The sequence below is a fragment of the Acanthopagrus latus genome, chromosome 11 (assembly GCF_904848185.1).
Source record: "Acanthopagrus latus isolate v.2019 chromosome 11, fAcaLat1.1, whole genome shotgun sequence".
Taxonomy (NCBI): domain Eukaryota; kingdom Metazoa; phylum Chordata; class Actinopteri; order Spariformes; family Sparidae; genus Acanthopagrus; species Acanthopagrus latus.
The window spans coordinates 11,656,358-11,674,239 of record NC_051049.1 but is presented as its reverse complement, the minus strand read 5'-3'; the positions used below and the strand labels follow the sequence as shown (position 1 = coordinate 11,674,239).

Here is a 17,882-nt window from a genome sequence, read left to right as displayed (position 1 = left end):
GCAAGTTCATCACAATACCTGAAGACAGAGTGCCGTCTAAGTGTTGGCGGCAGCCGTCAGACGGATGCTGCCTCTCATTCCCGCCGTGCCAACCCTAGCAACTCTTGTTCATTCTGAGACAACAGAGCTCACCTCTGTCAACAAGGCATATTTCATGGCGGGATCAGACGCCGGAGCAAAGAGGCCACAGAGCTCAGTTATCCCTCAAATCCAAGGACAGAGGACAGCAGGACGGTGCTTCACTGTCCACGAGGAGCAGCTGTCAAGGCCGACACACTCACACCTCTGAGTAACTGATACTCTTTGTTGTGTACAAATCTGAAAAAAATGATTCTACTTCGTATTTGTGGCCAGTTTAAAGGAGCATCCCGTGGATTTTGTACATGAAATGTTGTGTTGTTGCATTATGGGAAACGTAAGACACAGGGGTTTTGGTGTTTTGGCCCACAGTCGATTGATTGCGTATCTCTAACAACGCTGAGGGAAGGTTTAATCAGGAAGAGTACATTTATGCTACTCACCAATCACATTTCTCTTTTTCTCAGCTAACTGTGGCCATTTCCTCTTTCCGTTTAACCAGCTAGAATAAGCCACAGTTGCACTTTAAAGGTGCATTTACCACCTGTCAGAGTCCCGCTCCAAACAACTCCAAAAACAGCTGCTAACTGTCAGCTCAGTTAACTGTGCAGCTAGCGGTTGTTTGGAACTAGGAGCTCAGACCACCAGGAGAGTAAGTGTTGTTTACTATCAGACTGATACCTCTTGAGGTATGACATGGTTAGGGGCTACTTGGTTAGCATGCTAACTTCAATAGATATCTCTCCATGCAATACACAAATGTCCTTGTCATTACCAAACCCGACACGCAACCATAATTAAAACTGCAAATTCTTCTTAATCTGGTGATGTTTGTTTACATTTTGAATGCTTTAAACTAAAATCCTTACAAATTACACCTTTAAAACTTCCTCTGGCCAAATTCCCCTCCAGTGAACCAGGTCTGAGCTGTTGGTCTTGTGTGTGAACCCCATCAGGAAGCTATCGTGAACAGATGCGCTGCCCCTTTGAAATACGACGACGTCTACTCGCCAAAGACTATTCACATTTTTCATTTTTATTGTGCACATGTCAATAAAATACTTGTTCACTCTTAAAACATCTCCACTAATTGTAACCACAAGGTTAAACATGACGAGGCAAAATGATGTAAGCGTAAACCAAGGGTGCATACTTTTTGTGAAAGTAATATAAATGATTCTGAAAATAGTGGGGTTTTTTTGCAATATATTTGAGTTATTTAAGAAGAAGAGATTACGACTTGTGCTTAGATAAGAGCTGGATTACTGCCACTTCATTAAGAAATGGGTCAGTACGCTGCTTTGGGAGAGGAAAATTGAATTTGTCCAGTGAGTGATCTAGGGGGAATACAAAACCCGAATCAGTTAGTTTTTTTCTTTCATGTCTTCCATATTCAATTTTTTTTTTGGGGGGGGGGGGGGGCATTTGTTTAGTAACACGAAAAGAAAAAAGTGATCTTATCAATAAGATTGACTCACAGACCTGAAATAGTTGTTTGAACATAACACATACAGATTGGTGACGCATTTTACGGACGTTCAAGAAGAAAACCTAATATTTCTTCCCACACAATCGTTCATGCTGATTTGTCACCGACACAGCTGGAATCTGTTTCCTGCTGACATTTTGTAAAGGTGTTTTATAATCCTTTGAGGGATTGGCAACGAGACAGCATGACGCGCATGTATCTGTTTGGCAGACCCCTTTGAATAAAGCGACACACAAATGAGACACAGCCCGAGCCGCAGTAGATTAGAGGAAAGTGCTGTGATGATCTGCAGAGTTCAGTGAGTGGGGAAAAAAAAAAAAAGTTCTCTACCTTCAGTATCAGTGTCGCTACATTCTCTGACCCCGAGACCTTGAACCAGAGGTCAAGATATAACAAGTATCAGAAGAGGATCTGAGACTAGAAGTTGTAAAACACTCCATTAGCACTGAGCAAGAATAATTATGTTCATCTCTCACCCACTGGTGTAATACAGAAGTGCAGTAATGATCATAGAAGATGCACTTTTAATTACAAGCTTCCTGCACAACAGTGTGCATTCGGTGAAGTTGAGCTCCCTCGTGGAGAAGATGTTTCTCAGATATTTCATCGACAACAGCAGGACACACGCACAACACGGTCTGTTCCGAATAAAGAAAACCCCGTCGGAAGATCAGCGATCTCTCTGCACGTCCAACTGCCTGAGTAAAGTCCCCCACATGTTCTATAAGAAGCTACACATGGGCTCGATGAAGACAAATTACTAGCTTAACGTCGGCATGCGTCGAGTGAGCATCAGCCATCAGTTACAGAGGTCGTCCCCTGTGGTTTGGCGGTCCGAGGACCTGAAGTGAGAGCACGGCATCAAACAGGGCGCCCATCTGAAACAGGATTAGAGTTGTACGTGGACTCCGATTATGCAATATTTATCTGTTCTTTTCTCAGGGAGCACGGCACATGAACTTGGAGAACTTTCAGAAGCACAGGATTAATTTGCACGCATTGGAATTAGCGCTCAGATCAAAGCGAGGGGGTGTCATGGGAGTACCCGAAACCTCTGTGTATCTAGAATAGAGATTTCGCTTTGCTGCGTACCACTTCTATTTTCATAATGATATGGAGAGAGGGGGGAAAAGAAGAGTGAACATCAAGGGGGACTCACGCCGGAGATGAATATTATTAACCACCATGTATACTGTATGCAACAAAAAACCCAACAAACCAAAGCAAAGACGGCACACAAGTAAAGACAGAGTAAACATCAAGAGGAATAAAGTTAAGCTAAAACACACACAGGGATTTTCTCGCCCCGGCTAGGAGGCAAAATGAAACTAGCAGACCATCTACGTGTCGGATCTCTGCGGTTACTCTTGGGAGAAGTGAGACACTACAGAACACCGAAGTGATTTGGGACTTGTCTCTGTGTTTATTTGTCGATTTCCTCTGTAAAATCTACCAGGCTTCCCGCCTCTCTTTTACTGTACCGTTGTTTACCCTGAAGGTACACAAGTTATATAAGGATCTGGACAAAGACAAGAGAGCTATTAGCTGCAACACTTGTGGGCAAACACACACAAAGAGACACACACACACACACACACACACACACACACACACACACACACACACACACACACACACTTCTCTTACCGTCACAGTCACCCAAGTGGGCCACGTTTCCCTGTTCAACATCTTGCTCGAACGGCAGTCTGCAGAGGAGGAGAGACACAGTCATTAATCAGAAGGCACAGAGGCACGGCTACCCAGCCACTGACACACAGCACAGATCCACTCTGATAGAGGAAAACTATCTCAATGTTACGGCAGAGGACAAGGTACAAGGGAGTGGATATCTCTACAAGCTCCTTTAACACTTTCGATTGTAGGATTGTTTTTTGTTAGCAGAGAATAAAAAAAGAAATACAAACAGCAAGAAATCTCAAGAGGCCCTTGAGCTGCCTAATATCCTGCAATAATCACCATTTTAATGTAGAGATAACCACTTGGGCCTGTAGGGTCATTAATTAAGCTAATTAATGCACTGAATTGCAAATATTTCTAGGTCAGCACGCTAGTCTTGTGGTAAAAAAAAAAAAAAAACAAAACACAACAATTTCAAGTATTGAGGAGTTAGACTTTTCATTATGGAGCATCAGGTGGTGAGGCTCTTTAACAAATACACATCGTAACATCTCCAGATCAGCTTCATTGCTCCAACACAAATGCAATTTGTCAAGTACACATTCGTCACCACGTCAAACTTTACTTATATACTTAAAAAAAAAAAAACCAAAACCCCCCCCAAAAAATGTGAACATATCTTATTTCTACAACTCTGTCCCTGCTCTTTAAAACTCATTTCCCATTCAGGTGACAGGGGAGCACTGGAAAACTCAAAGGACAACCACATATGATGAAGTGAGGAAACGGAGAGGAAATGAGAACAGCACACAGACCAGGTGCTCACAAAGACAAAACACAACTGCTCTTAATCACGGCTCATATCAAGGAAAACAGCATCGAGTTGCAAAAGGACAGGCTATGTGTGTATGTGTATGTGTGTGTGTGTGTGTGTGTGTGTGTGTGTGTGTGTGTATGAATAAGCTTGTAGGTTTGCTTGAACACAGAACACATTCAAAATACCTCTGATTTAAGTTTAACATGCCAGCGCAACAACTCAACACTTGATAACAACTGATAGCGTCAGTATTACCAAATGCAACACATTACAAAAGAAAAGGTATTCATGCTTGCAAGGTTACATTCACACTAAAAAGTGTTTTAAAGTTTTAAATAGTTCAACGTTTCAATATTTTGTGATTTTGCTGAGTTAGATGTGGCCAAAATATGTTTAGCTTAGCTTAGTTTAGCATAAAGACAAAAAAAGTAGCCTGAGTCTTTCCTTATAGAAAAATCCAACTACCAGCTTCTAAAGTGTCACTAATGTAATTTCCAGTTTGTCTTATATATGCAAAAATCAAACATTTTAAGCAGAAATTATGTCCTGGAACTTTTTCTTTTAACTCTTTGCAAGACAGCAAATAAGTGTATTTTCTACAATTTTAACTATTCCTTCAATAAGATGAAATATCTAGAATGAAATCCGTTGTCTTTAATACATGATATGTAAGGTTGATGTAATACATTTTTAGAAATAACTACATTTAAACTGCCTAAAAGTTATAGTATACTTCAGTGACCTCTTTGCAGTAGAGGTGCTTAAGAGACATGATGCAAACCTGTGTAATATTTCGAGGGGAGAGTAAAAGAAATGGGAGCTAATTCAAAGCTACAGGCCTTCCTGATATCAGGCAGGTATTGAATACTGGCTAACATTTACAATGAACACTTTCTGGTTGATATGACCTTCATCACATCTTTTGTGCTAATGAATAAGTCAAAACCGCTGACGACACATTTTGGACTAGTTGGCCAACCTTTGAAGAACCAGGGCAGAAACTACTTGAGGATGCTGAAAAAAGCTCAATGGGACAAGTGACCGAAGAGTCAGTATTCTGCAATTTGCTAAAAACTCTGGCATGAGCGCCGCCAACATTTGTGCTTCTAAGCCTGGGAATCACGGTGACAAATGACTCCATGTGCACTGTGAACCTACAGCAGCTGTCATCTTAATAAAGAATAATGGTTTTTGTTCAGCTGGCTGGCTCTCGTGGACTGTGGGTCGTTCACTTTGTATACATTAGCTTTGCCTGTGGCTCTGTGTGCATGTGCATGCATGATTTGTTGTTCCTTTTTACGGTGTTCAACACATTCTCACAGGTACACTGGCTCCATATTTAAAGACTTCAAAGTAAAATGAGAAGAAATAGAGACCATATGGTTATTCACGTTGGGTGCTGTTGTAGACAGTGTTTAATCATTCTCAACCAGGGGTGCTAATTGCGAATACTGTGCTTTTATTTTCGTGCAGTCAAAAGGGTGTGACTATGAGAAAGTGGCTGAAACAGCTAGCAATGAGATAGATGGTTGAAACTGTTTAAAAGTATTGGATAAACTGTTAAAATATTTAGCTAAAAGTAAAGGATTCATTGTGAAAAATAATTAACTAAAGGTAATGGATAAACAGCTGGAATACTGGATGAATAAATGGGTCAAACGTCTGAATGGTAAGCAGAAAGTAACGGATAAATTGATAAAACAAACAGCTGTGAGCAGTCGACAAACAGCTGAAACAATAAACAGCAATGGACAAATGGTGGAAACAGTTTGCAAGGCCTATGAGAAAGATGGTAGAATATCTAGTAGTTATCTAATAGTTGGCTAAAAAAATATGGATGAAATGGTTGGAAAAAAGAAATGCATAAAATGTGAACAGTTAGCTACAAGATAGATAGTCGTAATTATTAGCCAGTAGTAACAGATAAATGGTTGAAACCTGCACAGTAAATTGTGAGAACAATTAGCTAATGGGCAAATGGTTGACATAGTTATCTTAAACTAGGCTGGGAGATGGTTGAAATCGTAATGGGCATGTTGGCGAAGCTGTTAGCTTAAAGTAGACCCAGAGGATAGGTGGCTGAAACATCTAACCAGCTGGCTGACATCGTTAGCTTAAAGTATTGGCTAAATTTTGAGCTATTTGATTAGATGGTTAAAATATTGAGCTAATGGGGCTAAAACTGCTGAAACATTAGCTAAATGTAATGGATACACACTTGGTTTGTCTCTATATTCTCACTGGCAGAAGTTGAAGAAAGTGCAGATATTGTGTTTTCCTTTTGTTGTGCAGTAGCCGACAATAACAGCAGTGAACAAGACAAACGTGGGACAATCAGAAACACTCATAAGCTCAACAATAAAACCAAACACGCCCCATTTTTCCTTTCAGGTAACAACCACAGCACCTGCTGTCATAGAAAATATATATATATTTTTTTCCCCCCAGAACCTGCCCAAATAAGCATGTAATGTTATATAAAAGCTCTCCTCTGGCGTCAGTTTGCAAAGAAAGGTTGCATTAGTCTACAAAGAGGAAATCCGCAGTAACTCGATACAAAATCGATTGTCAAGTTGACCGCCCTTGGTAAATCGAATCAGGACCAACACAGAGGCCTTTAATAGTATAAGCAGGCAGCCTGGGGTGGTATTTAAAACAACATGTTGTCTGTTCTGCTGGCGCTACACCTGTGTTTTGAAGCCCTAACTCAATAAGCAGCCTGACTAAAGAGAGATTTGATTTCACTGGAGGGAGGCAGCCAGGACTGGAGGTGAGCTGTCAAGACAGACCGCTGCGTTTCAGTCGCGGGGAAGAGAAGAGAGGTCACACAGACAGACATACTCATACATCCACGCAAACAGATCCAGACGAGCCACTGTCTGGGTGCACAGTGCAGACAGGGTTGCACAACAGAGAAACACGCACAAGGCTTTGCACCTGCAGAGCGTTATACGGCCCTCAATTGATAACACACAAAGTGAAAGAACATGGTGCTGTTTAAAAGCAGCAGCAGACATCTTGAATCAATAAGTGTACACAGAGCAGACTGTGTGACAGGCACGGATGTTACTCAGAAGCTCAAATAGTCTCAGATAGAACCAAGGACTTCCAGAGCAGATTAATAATACATGGAGCGACTCTATGGGTGCTCCGCTAGGTGTGCTGTCAGAAAAATAACCTTGACGGGAATGATAAAAGTAGAAACAAATCAAATGAAACCAAAACAAGTAAAAAAAAACAAAAAACAAACCAAATCAAAACAAACACTTTGATCGAAGAGAGAGAACCAGGATAGGTGTTAAAACTTGAGACAGCCTTAAAGACAGAGCCACACAGACAGCATGTCGGTGTGATGACGCAGGGCAGGTACTATAAACCGCATGAGGTGATGTATATATGAATGGAAAAGCGTCATACCTGGTCCCAGGTCTGAGGAAAGAGCAGGTGCTTCCTCTGGTCCATCCACAGTAAGGATCCCTGGAGGCGATACAGTTCCTGCAGAGACACATTCACTTATTCAGCGGCCTATTTCCTTTCAACTTCCCCTCATGTGGCTTAAAAGTTCAACACTGATTTGCATGATCTGGACTACACCTTCTGGGTGGCAGTCCGTCAGTTTCACACATGAACCCCAAAGCGGCAACTTATAACTTGATTTATTTATTTAGCGTGCTTAGTTGATAATAGGGTCCTACTAGAAACTATACATCTCATCATATCTCACACTCATGATTTCTGTACATCTGAGACTGTCAAGTCCTCATCATGTCGACCAAAGTGTTACAGCGGTTTTCAGATGAATTCACTCACATTCCAGAGAGCTTGTCATCCCATTTACTTTACGACTTCTTAAGGTTTGAAACTCGCTTGCTCTTCATCAAAGTGAATATTTTGTCTTCTACCCATTTTTTCTGTAAATTACAATAACAGTCAAGGTGGAATTGGTGGACCAGTCAGTGTATTAAATTGGTTCTTTTGTAGCTATTAAAAAAGTATTTCACAGTATGAAAAGATGATCCTTGGATAAAACTGAACTGTCTATGCAGAAGAAACATTTTTGAAACTGGTGCTACACGACCAGAAAAAACAGAGAAAAAGCGGCTGTGGTATTTTCATTTTGCTCAAAAGGGCAGAAAACCAGACCAATAAACACTTCCTCTGATGGGTGAAGGCTGGTAACAAACAATATCATATTAGAGCTAAACAGTATGCTGGAAATATTTTGGGTGAAAAATGCATAGTAACAGAATCTTGGTTTCACAGTTTATCAGCACTGCCTACTTCAGACAGCTGGATCAGAGTTTGGTGAGACGCCCCTCTCTCCATCCAAGGGTTAGGGTTCATACATGCAAAAATGCTGAATTTGAATCTTTAGAGTCAATACAGCAGCCCTGAAATAGTCCAGATGAAGTGTTTTGTATCATTTGGGGGTACATCTGCCAACAGAAGAGTGACTTTGAGCGCAGGCAAAATTGAGAGAAGTCGACAATTGTTCGTCTGCATATATTACCAACCTAGCAGTGATACAAAGCTGACTGCAAAATCAGCAAAGATCCCATTTAAGCGTGAAAGTCAACTAATGAGCTTTTTCCCAGAATCTCTAACTGCATCTCATGGTATTCAGAGGATGCAGATGCAGTTAAAAACTCTGTGAACAAGCTAATAAGTGGATTTAACTTTTATCTTTCATGAATCAGCTCTAGGAAATTGAGACATTGGCTCTAAAAGGATTGGATTTGAGAACTATTTGTCCAACAGCGCCCTTTCATATAGTTTCAGACAGCCACACATATCCTCTATCCCACAACGCAGTGAGACTGCCCCCAAAAAATAGTGTGGGGGAACTTTTTACTGCGTGGGGAGGTAAGGGTAGCTCTCCATTTTCAGTGTATAGGTTGCTAGCTAACGGGTTGCTGTTTCCTGTAGCAACTGCTTCAAAAGTCAGGCAAAAGTCTACACCCGGCGGGTCACTGTGTGTTCATGTGTCAGAATTAGTGGAAAAACTTTTTTTCCAACTGGGCAAATTAATGTGAATGGCCCCTAAAGTTGGAAAAAAAGAAAACATTAGGTTGATGGTATGAAACTTTCACCCATGTGATCCACTAAACAGTCATTCTGTTGTGTCCTTCGTGTCCATGTCACTCCCACATTATGACATGACGCACATGAACTTGGACCGTCAGAGGAGCACATGAATGCAGCGTCAGACTAACCTTTTATGCAAGAACTGACAAAAATCACAACTACAATTTCAGTGTTCATCTTGCATGAAGGTTTGTCTCCGGGGTTTGATTTTCAGACAGGAAGTTTCACGGTTTAGACACGTTTCAATCCATCTCTTCAATATTAGATTTCAGACCGCAGCATCAAGCAAGTTTTGAAATGAAACACTCTAGACCACATCTACACTGTTACACAAAACAACTTGATGTCAACGAGGCGTTCATTCTGAAGGATTACCAATCTTAAAATAAATTCAAGAAATGACTGAAATGTAGGGAATCAATCTGAAAAACCTGTGGTATGCTTTTGTGAAACGGTTTGGCGGAATGGATGTCTAGTAGCCTCATTTGTTGTTGTTGAGCGGTGATACATAAAACTCCAGATATGGTCCTTTAATGATGTGCTGTGAGGCTCTCTCAGCCGTTAACTACACAACATGACTTTTTAATGACTGCTCCGCGCGTGGGGTTAAATGAGGTTAAAAGGTCAGCCCGCGACTGCATGCATCGGAAATCAGACCTCTTACTATGAAACGTTGAATTATTAAAGATTTATCTGAAGACGGAAGTGCCGACCATGTAGACTGACATTCTTCTGAGGTGAGGGATCAGACCTGAAGCTGCTGAAGCGTGATGACAAGACCTTGAACACACAGAACATTTACTCTCTCGTCTAAACACATAAATGTGCACACACACACACACACACACACACACTAAACACACCTCTGAAAGCATGTGAGCGTTCCTTAATGCGCTCTGGATTATACGCTTGTATGACTCACCTGGTTCAGTGAGCAAACTGTGCGCCTGATGTGCTGGTGTGTGTGCAGCGGATCGTATTAGTGTGTCAATGGACGTTAACGGGCCACAGCCACAGGCAACAGGACCGCGTAAGTGCACCAGCGGAGGGGAGGCGAGTTTGTGTTCTGGTGCTTGTGTGAGTGCATGCAGGTGAAATATCATTAGTCTGAATATATGCATTTTTATGTTTAATTATGTGGGATTAGTGGAGTCGGGGAACTTGCTGTTTTTTCATAAATGCCCTGCTGCACAAACAGATAACGTTAAACAAATTCATAGTGGTGAGCTGCGAGAATAACCAAATGAGGAATTCATTGGAGCTTTGATACTACTTTAACTGCTTGATGAAGGAATATATCGAAATATAATATATATATATCAAAAGATATGATATAAAATATCTGGTAAAAGTAAAGGTGCGGATTCAACTTCTTTACTCCGGACTGCAGTAAAAAACTGAGAAAATAAGAAAATCTAGGCAGACGGCTGCAGGGTCTCTGCAGATAGGAGACACTAATATTAGCATGCCTTGTTTCCCCATTGGAGGCCCCTCTCTGTGTGTTTCCGTCTTGTTAGTTCTTTTATTGTGTTTTGTCTTATACGTGTTGAAATCAGTCTTTTGAGAAACACTGCATAATTCCCCTCAAATGCATTTAAACGAATGCAATGAGCCTGATTTTTAAAATGTAAGGAGTACAATGTTCAGATATTTGTTTTAAAACGAAGGGAGTAAAAGTAAAATACGGTCAGAAAAGTAAAAACCCTAGTAGAGGTATGATGTTGGGGGGAATGTTGGGTCGCTGCAAACAAAGTCATGTAGAGTTTAGTCTAAGTACAACATATAAGATAATATATTGTCAGTAAATCTTACCATGTTTATTATCTGTTAAAATTATAGAGTAGAAATTGCAGGCTACGGCAAAAATATAGCCATATTCTTGATGCCAATGTCCTACTATAACAGCTTTTATTAGAATTTCTTCCCATTTACTGACACATTTTATTGCATTTTGAGTCACTTTTTGAGTAAACAGCAGTTACCAGATTATCACTTTGCTCAAGGACACAGTGACAGTCGTTATTAAGCTGTACTAGAGTTATTATTGGAGTAAAATTCAGGTCAGCTACAGTGCAGCAACTCGGGAGCTGGCAGGGCTTCACAGTGTCTGGCTCAAGGACACTTGTGAAGGCCAGATGGTTCTTGAATGGTCACCTAACTTCTTGTTATGCTGCCCCGCTGGCCTTTCATGTTCCTGTATGCACTGTATTTGCTGGGGGACTTACTTCATGCACCGGGAGTAGAGCTGGCAGCGTGCCACTGGCACTCTGACCACACAGGAGGGGAAGGCGAGGAGCAGAGTGTGGCTCGCCCGGTCCAGAGTCAGAGACAACAGCTGCCTGGCTTGTGGAGAGTCTTCAGCACACCTGCACCACACGTAACACACAGACGCAGGCACACACGCACACATAAAAGGAAAAATGCATTAGGCAATTTAAATTAAAAGACAGAAACAACACATTAAACCTCTGACCTCACTCCACGCCTTACTGCCAGTGTGAAACAGAACTAAACATAAACAGTTAAAATCAATGAAAGCCATAATAAAAAGAGAAAGCGAAGACAAGCCAATCCGTGTAGCCAGATGTTAGCATGTCAATCCAAATGTGCACCGTGCTGATTGTAGAGGTTCGAGAGGTCGGCCGACCATCAAAAATCAGCAGCCGGCAGCTGAATCGCTCCTAATTGGCACTTAGAGCTATGATAGCCGGCACCAACCCGCCTCCGTGCCGTGGCTTTATACCTTTTTATGCACATGTGCACTCATGCATCAGTTATATCTGGATGGTTTATGGTAATAACATTGCGGCGAGCCCACAGTCATTAAGACGAATCTATCATTCTGCTAAGGCCAAGTTGTGAGCAATTCCTCACAGCCAATATCATGGAAGTCAGGGAGAACGAGGAGGGGGGTACATAAAAAAATAACAAACGCGGGAGAAAAATCATGAAAAGAAAATGAGAACCAGGATGAGACGGGGGGAGACAACAGGAGAAGATACAGGCTCTTAAAGCACTGCACTCTTACAGGTCATTTCCTAGTTCTTTATGTTAAGCAGCCAATCACAAACCGGTGATTTCTATCTGCGCTAACCCCTTAAAGGCTGACTGTCCTTCTGTGTACCCTGGAGTTTATTACAAGGCACAAAGCATCACTTTGTGTGTGTGTGTAAGGCGAGTTAGGGGTGGCCTAGCCTGGAGCATTAATGGAAACAAAACAAAACAAAAAAAGGCCCTGATGTGGCTGTGCTCTGTCTCCTGATTAGCTAGGTGCCTGCTGAGATAGCCTGACTGTCACTGACCTCCTGGTGGGCCCACCATGCACACCAAATTATCCCTCACACACTGGCTCCAGTCCACATTGGCTCATTCATCACACAGTCTCCCTCATTTCACTTGCCATCAGTATCCTTCATTTTGTCAAGTCCAAAGCAGAACAAATAAGCTGAAACATGAATCGATGTGCATATTTTAGAAAGGGTTCAGAAGGCGAGGAAGTTCATTACTAAATAAGAAGTAAACCAAGCTCATTTCCAGCCAGTTGGTTCAAGAAATTATCCGACATTTCCTCTTATTGCAGAAAAAAAATGGGACGTATATCAGGGAGCGCAATTACCACGTCAGGGAGCTTGTGTTTAGGAACGTGTACTTTCCTTTTAAAATGCCTCTAATTAGCCTCGGTGAAAGATAATCACCAGCCAAATCTGCCTGCATCTGTGTGACAATTGTCTCCCCCTCCCCGCCCTGCAGCCATCCACCATGTGGAACGCTGCATCTCAACAAAGAACAAAAAGCAGAAACTAAGATTGAAAACGCATTGTACCCAGTGTTCATTACGTAGTGATGGGTATCCAGTGAAACCTCGGAGCCGCCTGCCTCATGCAAAATGCTAATTAGAAAGGGAACAAGAAGCTCGATCCACTTCAGTCCTTTGTCAAGATCCACATATAAATATAATTTAGCCTCATACTGAAGATAAGGGGTCATTTTTCCCTGACTGTATGTCATTTTTGTCAAGATTAAGCACAGCGCGATTTTATCGTCACTTCATTATTTTTCGGATGTTTTGGAACTAATTCTGTTCTACCGTATGTCTCAACCCCATTATTAAAAGATGTTCAGATTTCCCGATAACGACTATTAGCCTCTAATCCTATTCTTCTCTGTTTGCCCTATTTGTATTCTCGGCATGGGGTTGCACCATCTCAGCGGCGGCTGCACAATTATGTGTATCTCTGGCAGAATAGGTGAGTTTTCTGCATAATTCAGGACACGTCATGTCTCGAGGACATGTCATGCTTCTTTTTTTTTTTCCTTTTTTGCGATTCTTTTTCTCGGCGTTTCTCACCACCAGCTCGCCTCGCTGTGTACACATCAACCGCAGATGTCATTTAACCATTTCTTCACCTCTCTTGCTGTTTTTAGTGAGCTATTGAACTCTCTCCCATTTGACTTTGACCTGTGGTCACTTTGGACACCTTTTAAAAGCTGCTCAAGACCCATTTGTTCAGACTTGCCTTTGGGTAATTTTATTTGGTATGTTCGTTTTCTGGTTTCCTATTTCCCCCTGTTCTTTTGGTGTTTAAATATAGATTGATATAATATGTTCATGTTTAGTCTTTGCATGTAACTCTCAGCAAAACAGACTATATACTGTATAGTGTGTTCATTATTTAGCAGTTGAAGTGATGGTAGATTGTCACCTTCAGAGAGATGCAGGCGAGTGGTTTCAAGCCAAGGCTGAAGCTTCATATTCAACCAACAGACATGAGTGGTGTCAATCTTTTCATCTAACCCTCAGCAATAGATTCAAAAGATGTTCAGCTATCTTTTTAACCGTTCACATTATGCATCCATTTCCTTTCTCTTTGGGCTTTTCTTACTTGTCAGGGTTGAACCCCTCCAGTTCCTCCAGGAAGATGTTGCTGTTGGTGACGGTGTTGTCCTGGTTGGGCATGATGAGGAACTTGAGGATGGTCCCCCTGCTCGACCCGAGGAACAGGACGGTCCGGTTCCGGTGAGGCCCGGCTTCTGTGTCCACCACAATCTTATTCAGCTGGTACCTGAGCAGCAGGACAGATCAGAGCACTGCATTAAGGCTCATTCGGGACTTTTCTCTCCAATGACAGCTAAAAGCATTGTGAAGTAGTGCCTGGAAAAGGTTTATGATTTAAGTGCATTACATCTGATTGGTTTAGGTGTAAAATACAGACTCCTGTGAATTTAAATCACAACATGCCATTTTCTCTTGAGCCACTTCCAAATGAAATGAATCCCACCGAGTACAAACCGCTCATCAAATTTGCATAATAAACTAATTACGCCAGACGTTGAGTCATTAATAATATCAGTCAAGCAAATGGGCTCGTCTTGGAACAATAGCAAAGTGCTGCTGAACTACACACAGTCCTGTGTGTCTGAGTAAATAGATGTGAATAGGAGCCATGTTGTGCCAGGAGTTTAATATTCCACATACATCCAGTCCCCATAATCCCTTGGTGGCTAGTTGGCAGTGGGACTCCATAAGGAAGATAGTGGAGAGAGAGAGCCACGCGTGCATTAATGTGAGACCTGACCGCAATGTGCTACAGCTGCTCGCCTGCTACTGCAACACAAAGCCAGGATAACTTTTACAGAAGGAATCCACAGACCGACAATCTCTCTTTCTCTATGTGTGTGTGTGTGTGTGTGTGTGTGTGTTGACATACAAAGATCTGTGTATGTTCAGCACCCTGTCTCCTACACTAGGGATTCACAAAGTGTTTCATGTCAAGGAACATGTATATTAAACCACAGACTCTCACTTTGAAAGAATTTTGACTTAAAGAATCTTCTCTCTCTTGTTATCATTTATTTCAGGTTTGAAGATTAACCTACTCAGGGACCCCTGTTGGTCCACGGATCCAAGATTGAAAACCACTGTCCTACACTCTAAACCATCACACAGGAATTCATCTGCTAACGTTTGATCATTTGGTAAATCTAAAGTTGTGACTTTCATTAAGGAAGCCTCTAGTTTTCAGACTCTTTCAGAACTGATCAAGTGGATGAGTTCTTCTGAGTTCTTCTGTCTTGTGACTTAAAATGATGAGTTCAGTGAATGTTCAGTAAACTCATCTAATTAAGTTTCTAAAAAAAACCACACAATTAGCATATTACAAGACTTGTGTAGTGTACAGAGTCCCTTCTTCTTTGGGATAGAAATTATGTTTACTAATAATTTGTTTTAGGACCAAACAGTAGTCATTTGGAGGTGGTAGATGGTTGACATACAAAGCACCAAAGTTTGACACTGCAGACAAATGTTTGCATTCTGAGTCCCAGGTATGGTTAAGTTGAGCCGACGACTAAGTTTGGTCAAAGTTGGTCAGCCCGAAGATTAACAGTGGAACAACTGTAACAACGGTTGAAACTCTACACTGCAGAATAAAAACAACCACTCTGATGGAGGAGGAGAAGAAGGTGAAGAGGAAGAGTGATAAAATACAGGGTAAAACAAGATGGAGAGTGCTCCGGTGTTGTGCCAAAGTCAACACAACCGGGTGTTTTACATGAGGTCATATTGGGATTTGGGATTATTAAAAACTTTATTATGATGTAGTTGCTATTAGTGAGTGTTTTATTGAAAACAAAGGAATGATATTGTTTTGTTTTCTTCATGAACATTTTGGGACTTGTCAGATGTGATTAAAAACGTCTCCTCATTATGTTGATGATAAATAAATGATGAACCTTTCAAACTGTGCTAGTAGTCTATAAACATAATCAGTAAGAGACAGCATCCAGTCTTACCTGACCATGGTCCTCACTATCCATGGCCTTTGTCCGAGTGATGGGACGGCTTCGTCCATCAGAGGATGGGTCTTGACGAAGTTGAGCATCTCGTCGGGGAAGGCGTTTGACGAATTAAACTTGGAGCCCTGAACAGCACAGCCGCCGGGTCTGGAGAGAGCGAGTTTGAGCACATGTTCAGCAGATGGCACAGAGACAAAGTGGCATCCTTATTTTCTGACTACTTCAAGCCTCGGCAAAAAATAGTTATACAATTAAGCCGTCTAGACTGTCTGAGTGTCTCGCATTCAGACACTAGCCCCTTTTATCAACAAGAGATTGATTTGATTTAGTCGAAAGAAGCTCGTGTTTGAAGCGTTTGGCAAGTGACGGATAGCTGGAAGAGGTCAAGACAAGATTTTTCAACCACCTTGTATCCTTGCTGAAAAATGTATGTCCCTGATAAACATATTATGCTGCTGTATGTTTTCTCCGGGCTGAAAAAAAGTGTATGATCACTTCATAACTGTGCTGATGCTTGTATGGTGACAAACACACTTTTTTGAGAACAGTTACTGAATACATGTTTTGTCCTAATTGCGTTTTCTTCGCACAGTTCTCTGATGACAACCTCGGCACAGGTGCACACACTGATTACAACCATCTGCACCTTGGCTTCGGGATGACTTCATCTGGAACAGGCGTCCAAATAGACTCAGGTGATTTCTGCTCCTTGAACCTCCCATCGAACACCCCGGCCAGCTGCTCCATGTCGAAGGCACACACCGCCGAACCCGGGATACTGTAGAGACAGAGACGGAGACGGCGAGGTGAGCCAGAGGTTGATTGAGACACGAAAAGACTGTCAATCCTGCGTCAAGTACTTTGGCGTGGTGAGAATAAATGACTGGAAAAGAAAAAGATGAGGTGGATAATGCCAAGACTGAAAAATAGACATTGGAACCTTGAAAAGGAAAGGAGTTAAAAAAAAAATCAATTGAGAGCGTGCGAAAAGGGACAGGCACCCAGCGAAGATGTCAAAATTGGATATTGGCTGTTCATATTTTTGACATTCAGCACTGGAACACAAAGGAAATTGTTACGGAGACAGAAAGAAAGACGGGATAAGATAGATGCTGTCAACTCCCCGGGTGGAGAATGGATATGCGGCGGATGCAATATCTAGATTAGACCCATGAAAAGAACTTGGCTGGAATTCCTGGAATATAAAATAGGGAGTGAGTCACTGAATATTCTGCCTTTTTAGAAAACAGGGTGGAAGATTCTCATGAACCCCCCCGACAACACATTCCAGTAAAACTCCCGGTGTGCCGTGGAGGCTGTTTAACTGCTCATGAACCCGGCAACAGGGATCAGAACATCTGCTCCGTCAAGTGTCCACAGCCCACACACACACACAAACACACACAGGGAAAATCAACAAATAGAGACGTGCTGTATTCACACGAATCCTTTCCACTGATGCCTGATTCTGTGCTCTTGTGTGCTTTGGGCTGATGAAAGCACTACAGAGGAAAAAAAAACAGAGCGGTGTCAAGATGAGGTAAGGGATGAGTTTTATAAAGACATCCCATTCGTCCTGCTCCGAGACTCGACTTTCTGCTCTGAATGTGTCGTCGTCAGTGACTAATGGCGTGCGTGGTGTGAGAGCTGGTGACTAAGTGCTAATACCTAAGTGAGACACGCACATCGGAAAACCTGAGAGACTGAGTCACCTGCAACCTGCTGCTACATAAATCCCACACAGACCCCATCTGTTTCCTGCCTTCTTTCTGTCATAAAAACAGAATCGTCCAGCTGCTAATTTGAGGATATGCCCCCACCCCCACCCCTGGTTCTAGTTGAGTGCCCGGCTGAAAGCTACAGAAGGGTTTGTCTGGGATGGCAGCGCCCGAAGGCTGGATTTTGGTTGCAGCGGGGAGCCGTGCTCTCCTGATGCGCCATTTGATCAGGTCACGCTGTCTCCCACAGCACTTATCATTC

General features: G+C 42.1%; 1 protein-coding gene across 2 annotated transcripts in view; it reads right to left on the bottom strand.

Annotated features, from left to right (window-relative positions):
* The window catches only part of sema6bb (sema domain, transmembrane domain (TM), and cytoplasmic domain, (semaphorin) 6Bb), a 129,283-nt gene that overhangs the window by 19,166 nt on the left and 92,235 nt on the right, over positions 1 to 17,882 (bottom strand). For both annotated transcript variants that reach the window (XM_037115792.1, XM_037115791.1), the window contains 6 exons: positions 16,549 to 16,680; positions 15,900 to 16,049; positions 13,991 to 14,170; positions 11,333 to 11,473; positions 7,440 to 7,517; positions 3,215 to 3,273 (listed from right to left, as the gene is read on the bottom strand). In XM_037115792.1, coding sequence (XP_036971687.1) covers positions 3,215 to 3,273; positions 7,440 to 7,517; positions 11,333 to 11,473; positions 13,991 to 14,170; positions 15,900 to 16,049; positions 16,549 to 16,680 — 740 coding nt within the window. The remainder of the gene's footprint in view (positions 1 to 3,214; positions 3,274 to 7,439; positions 7,518 to 11,332; positions 11,474 to 13,990; positions 14,171 to 15,899; positions 16,050 to 16,548; positions 16,681 to 17,882) is intronic.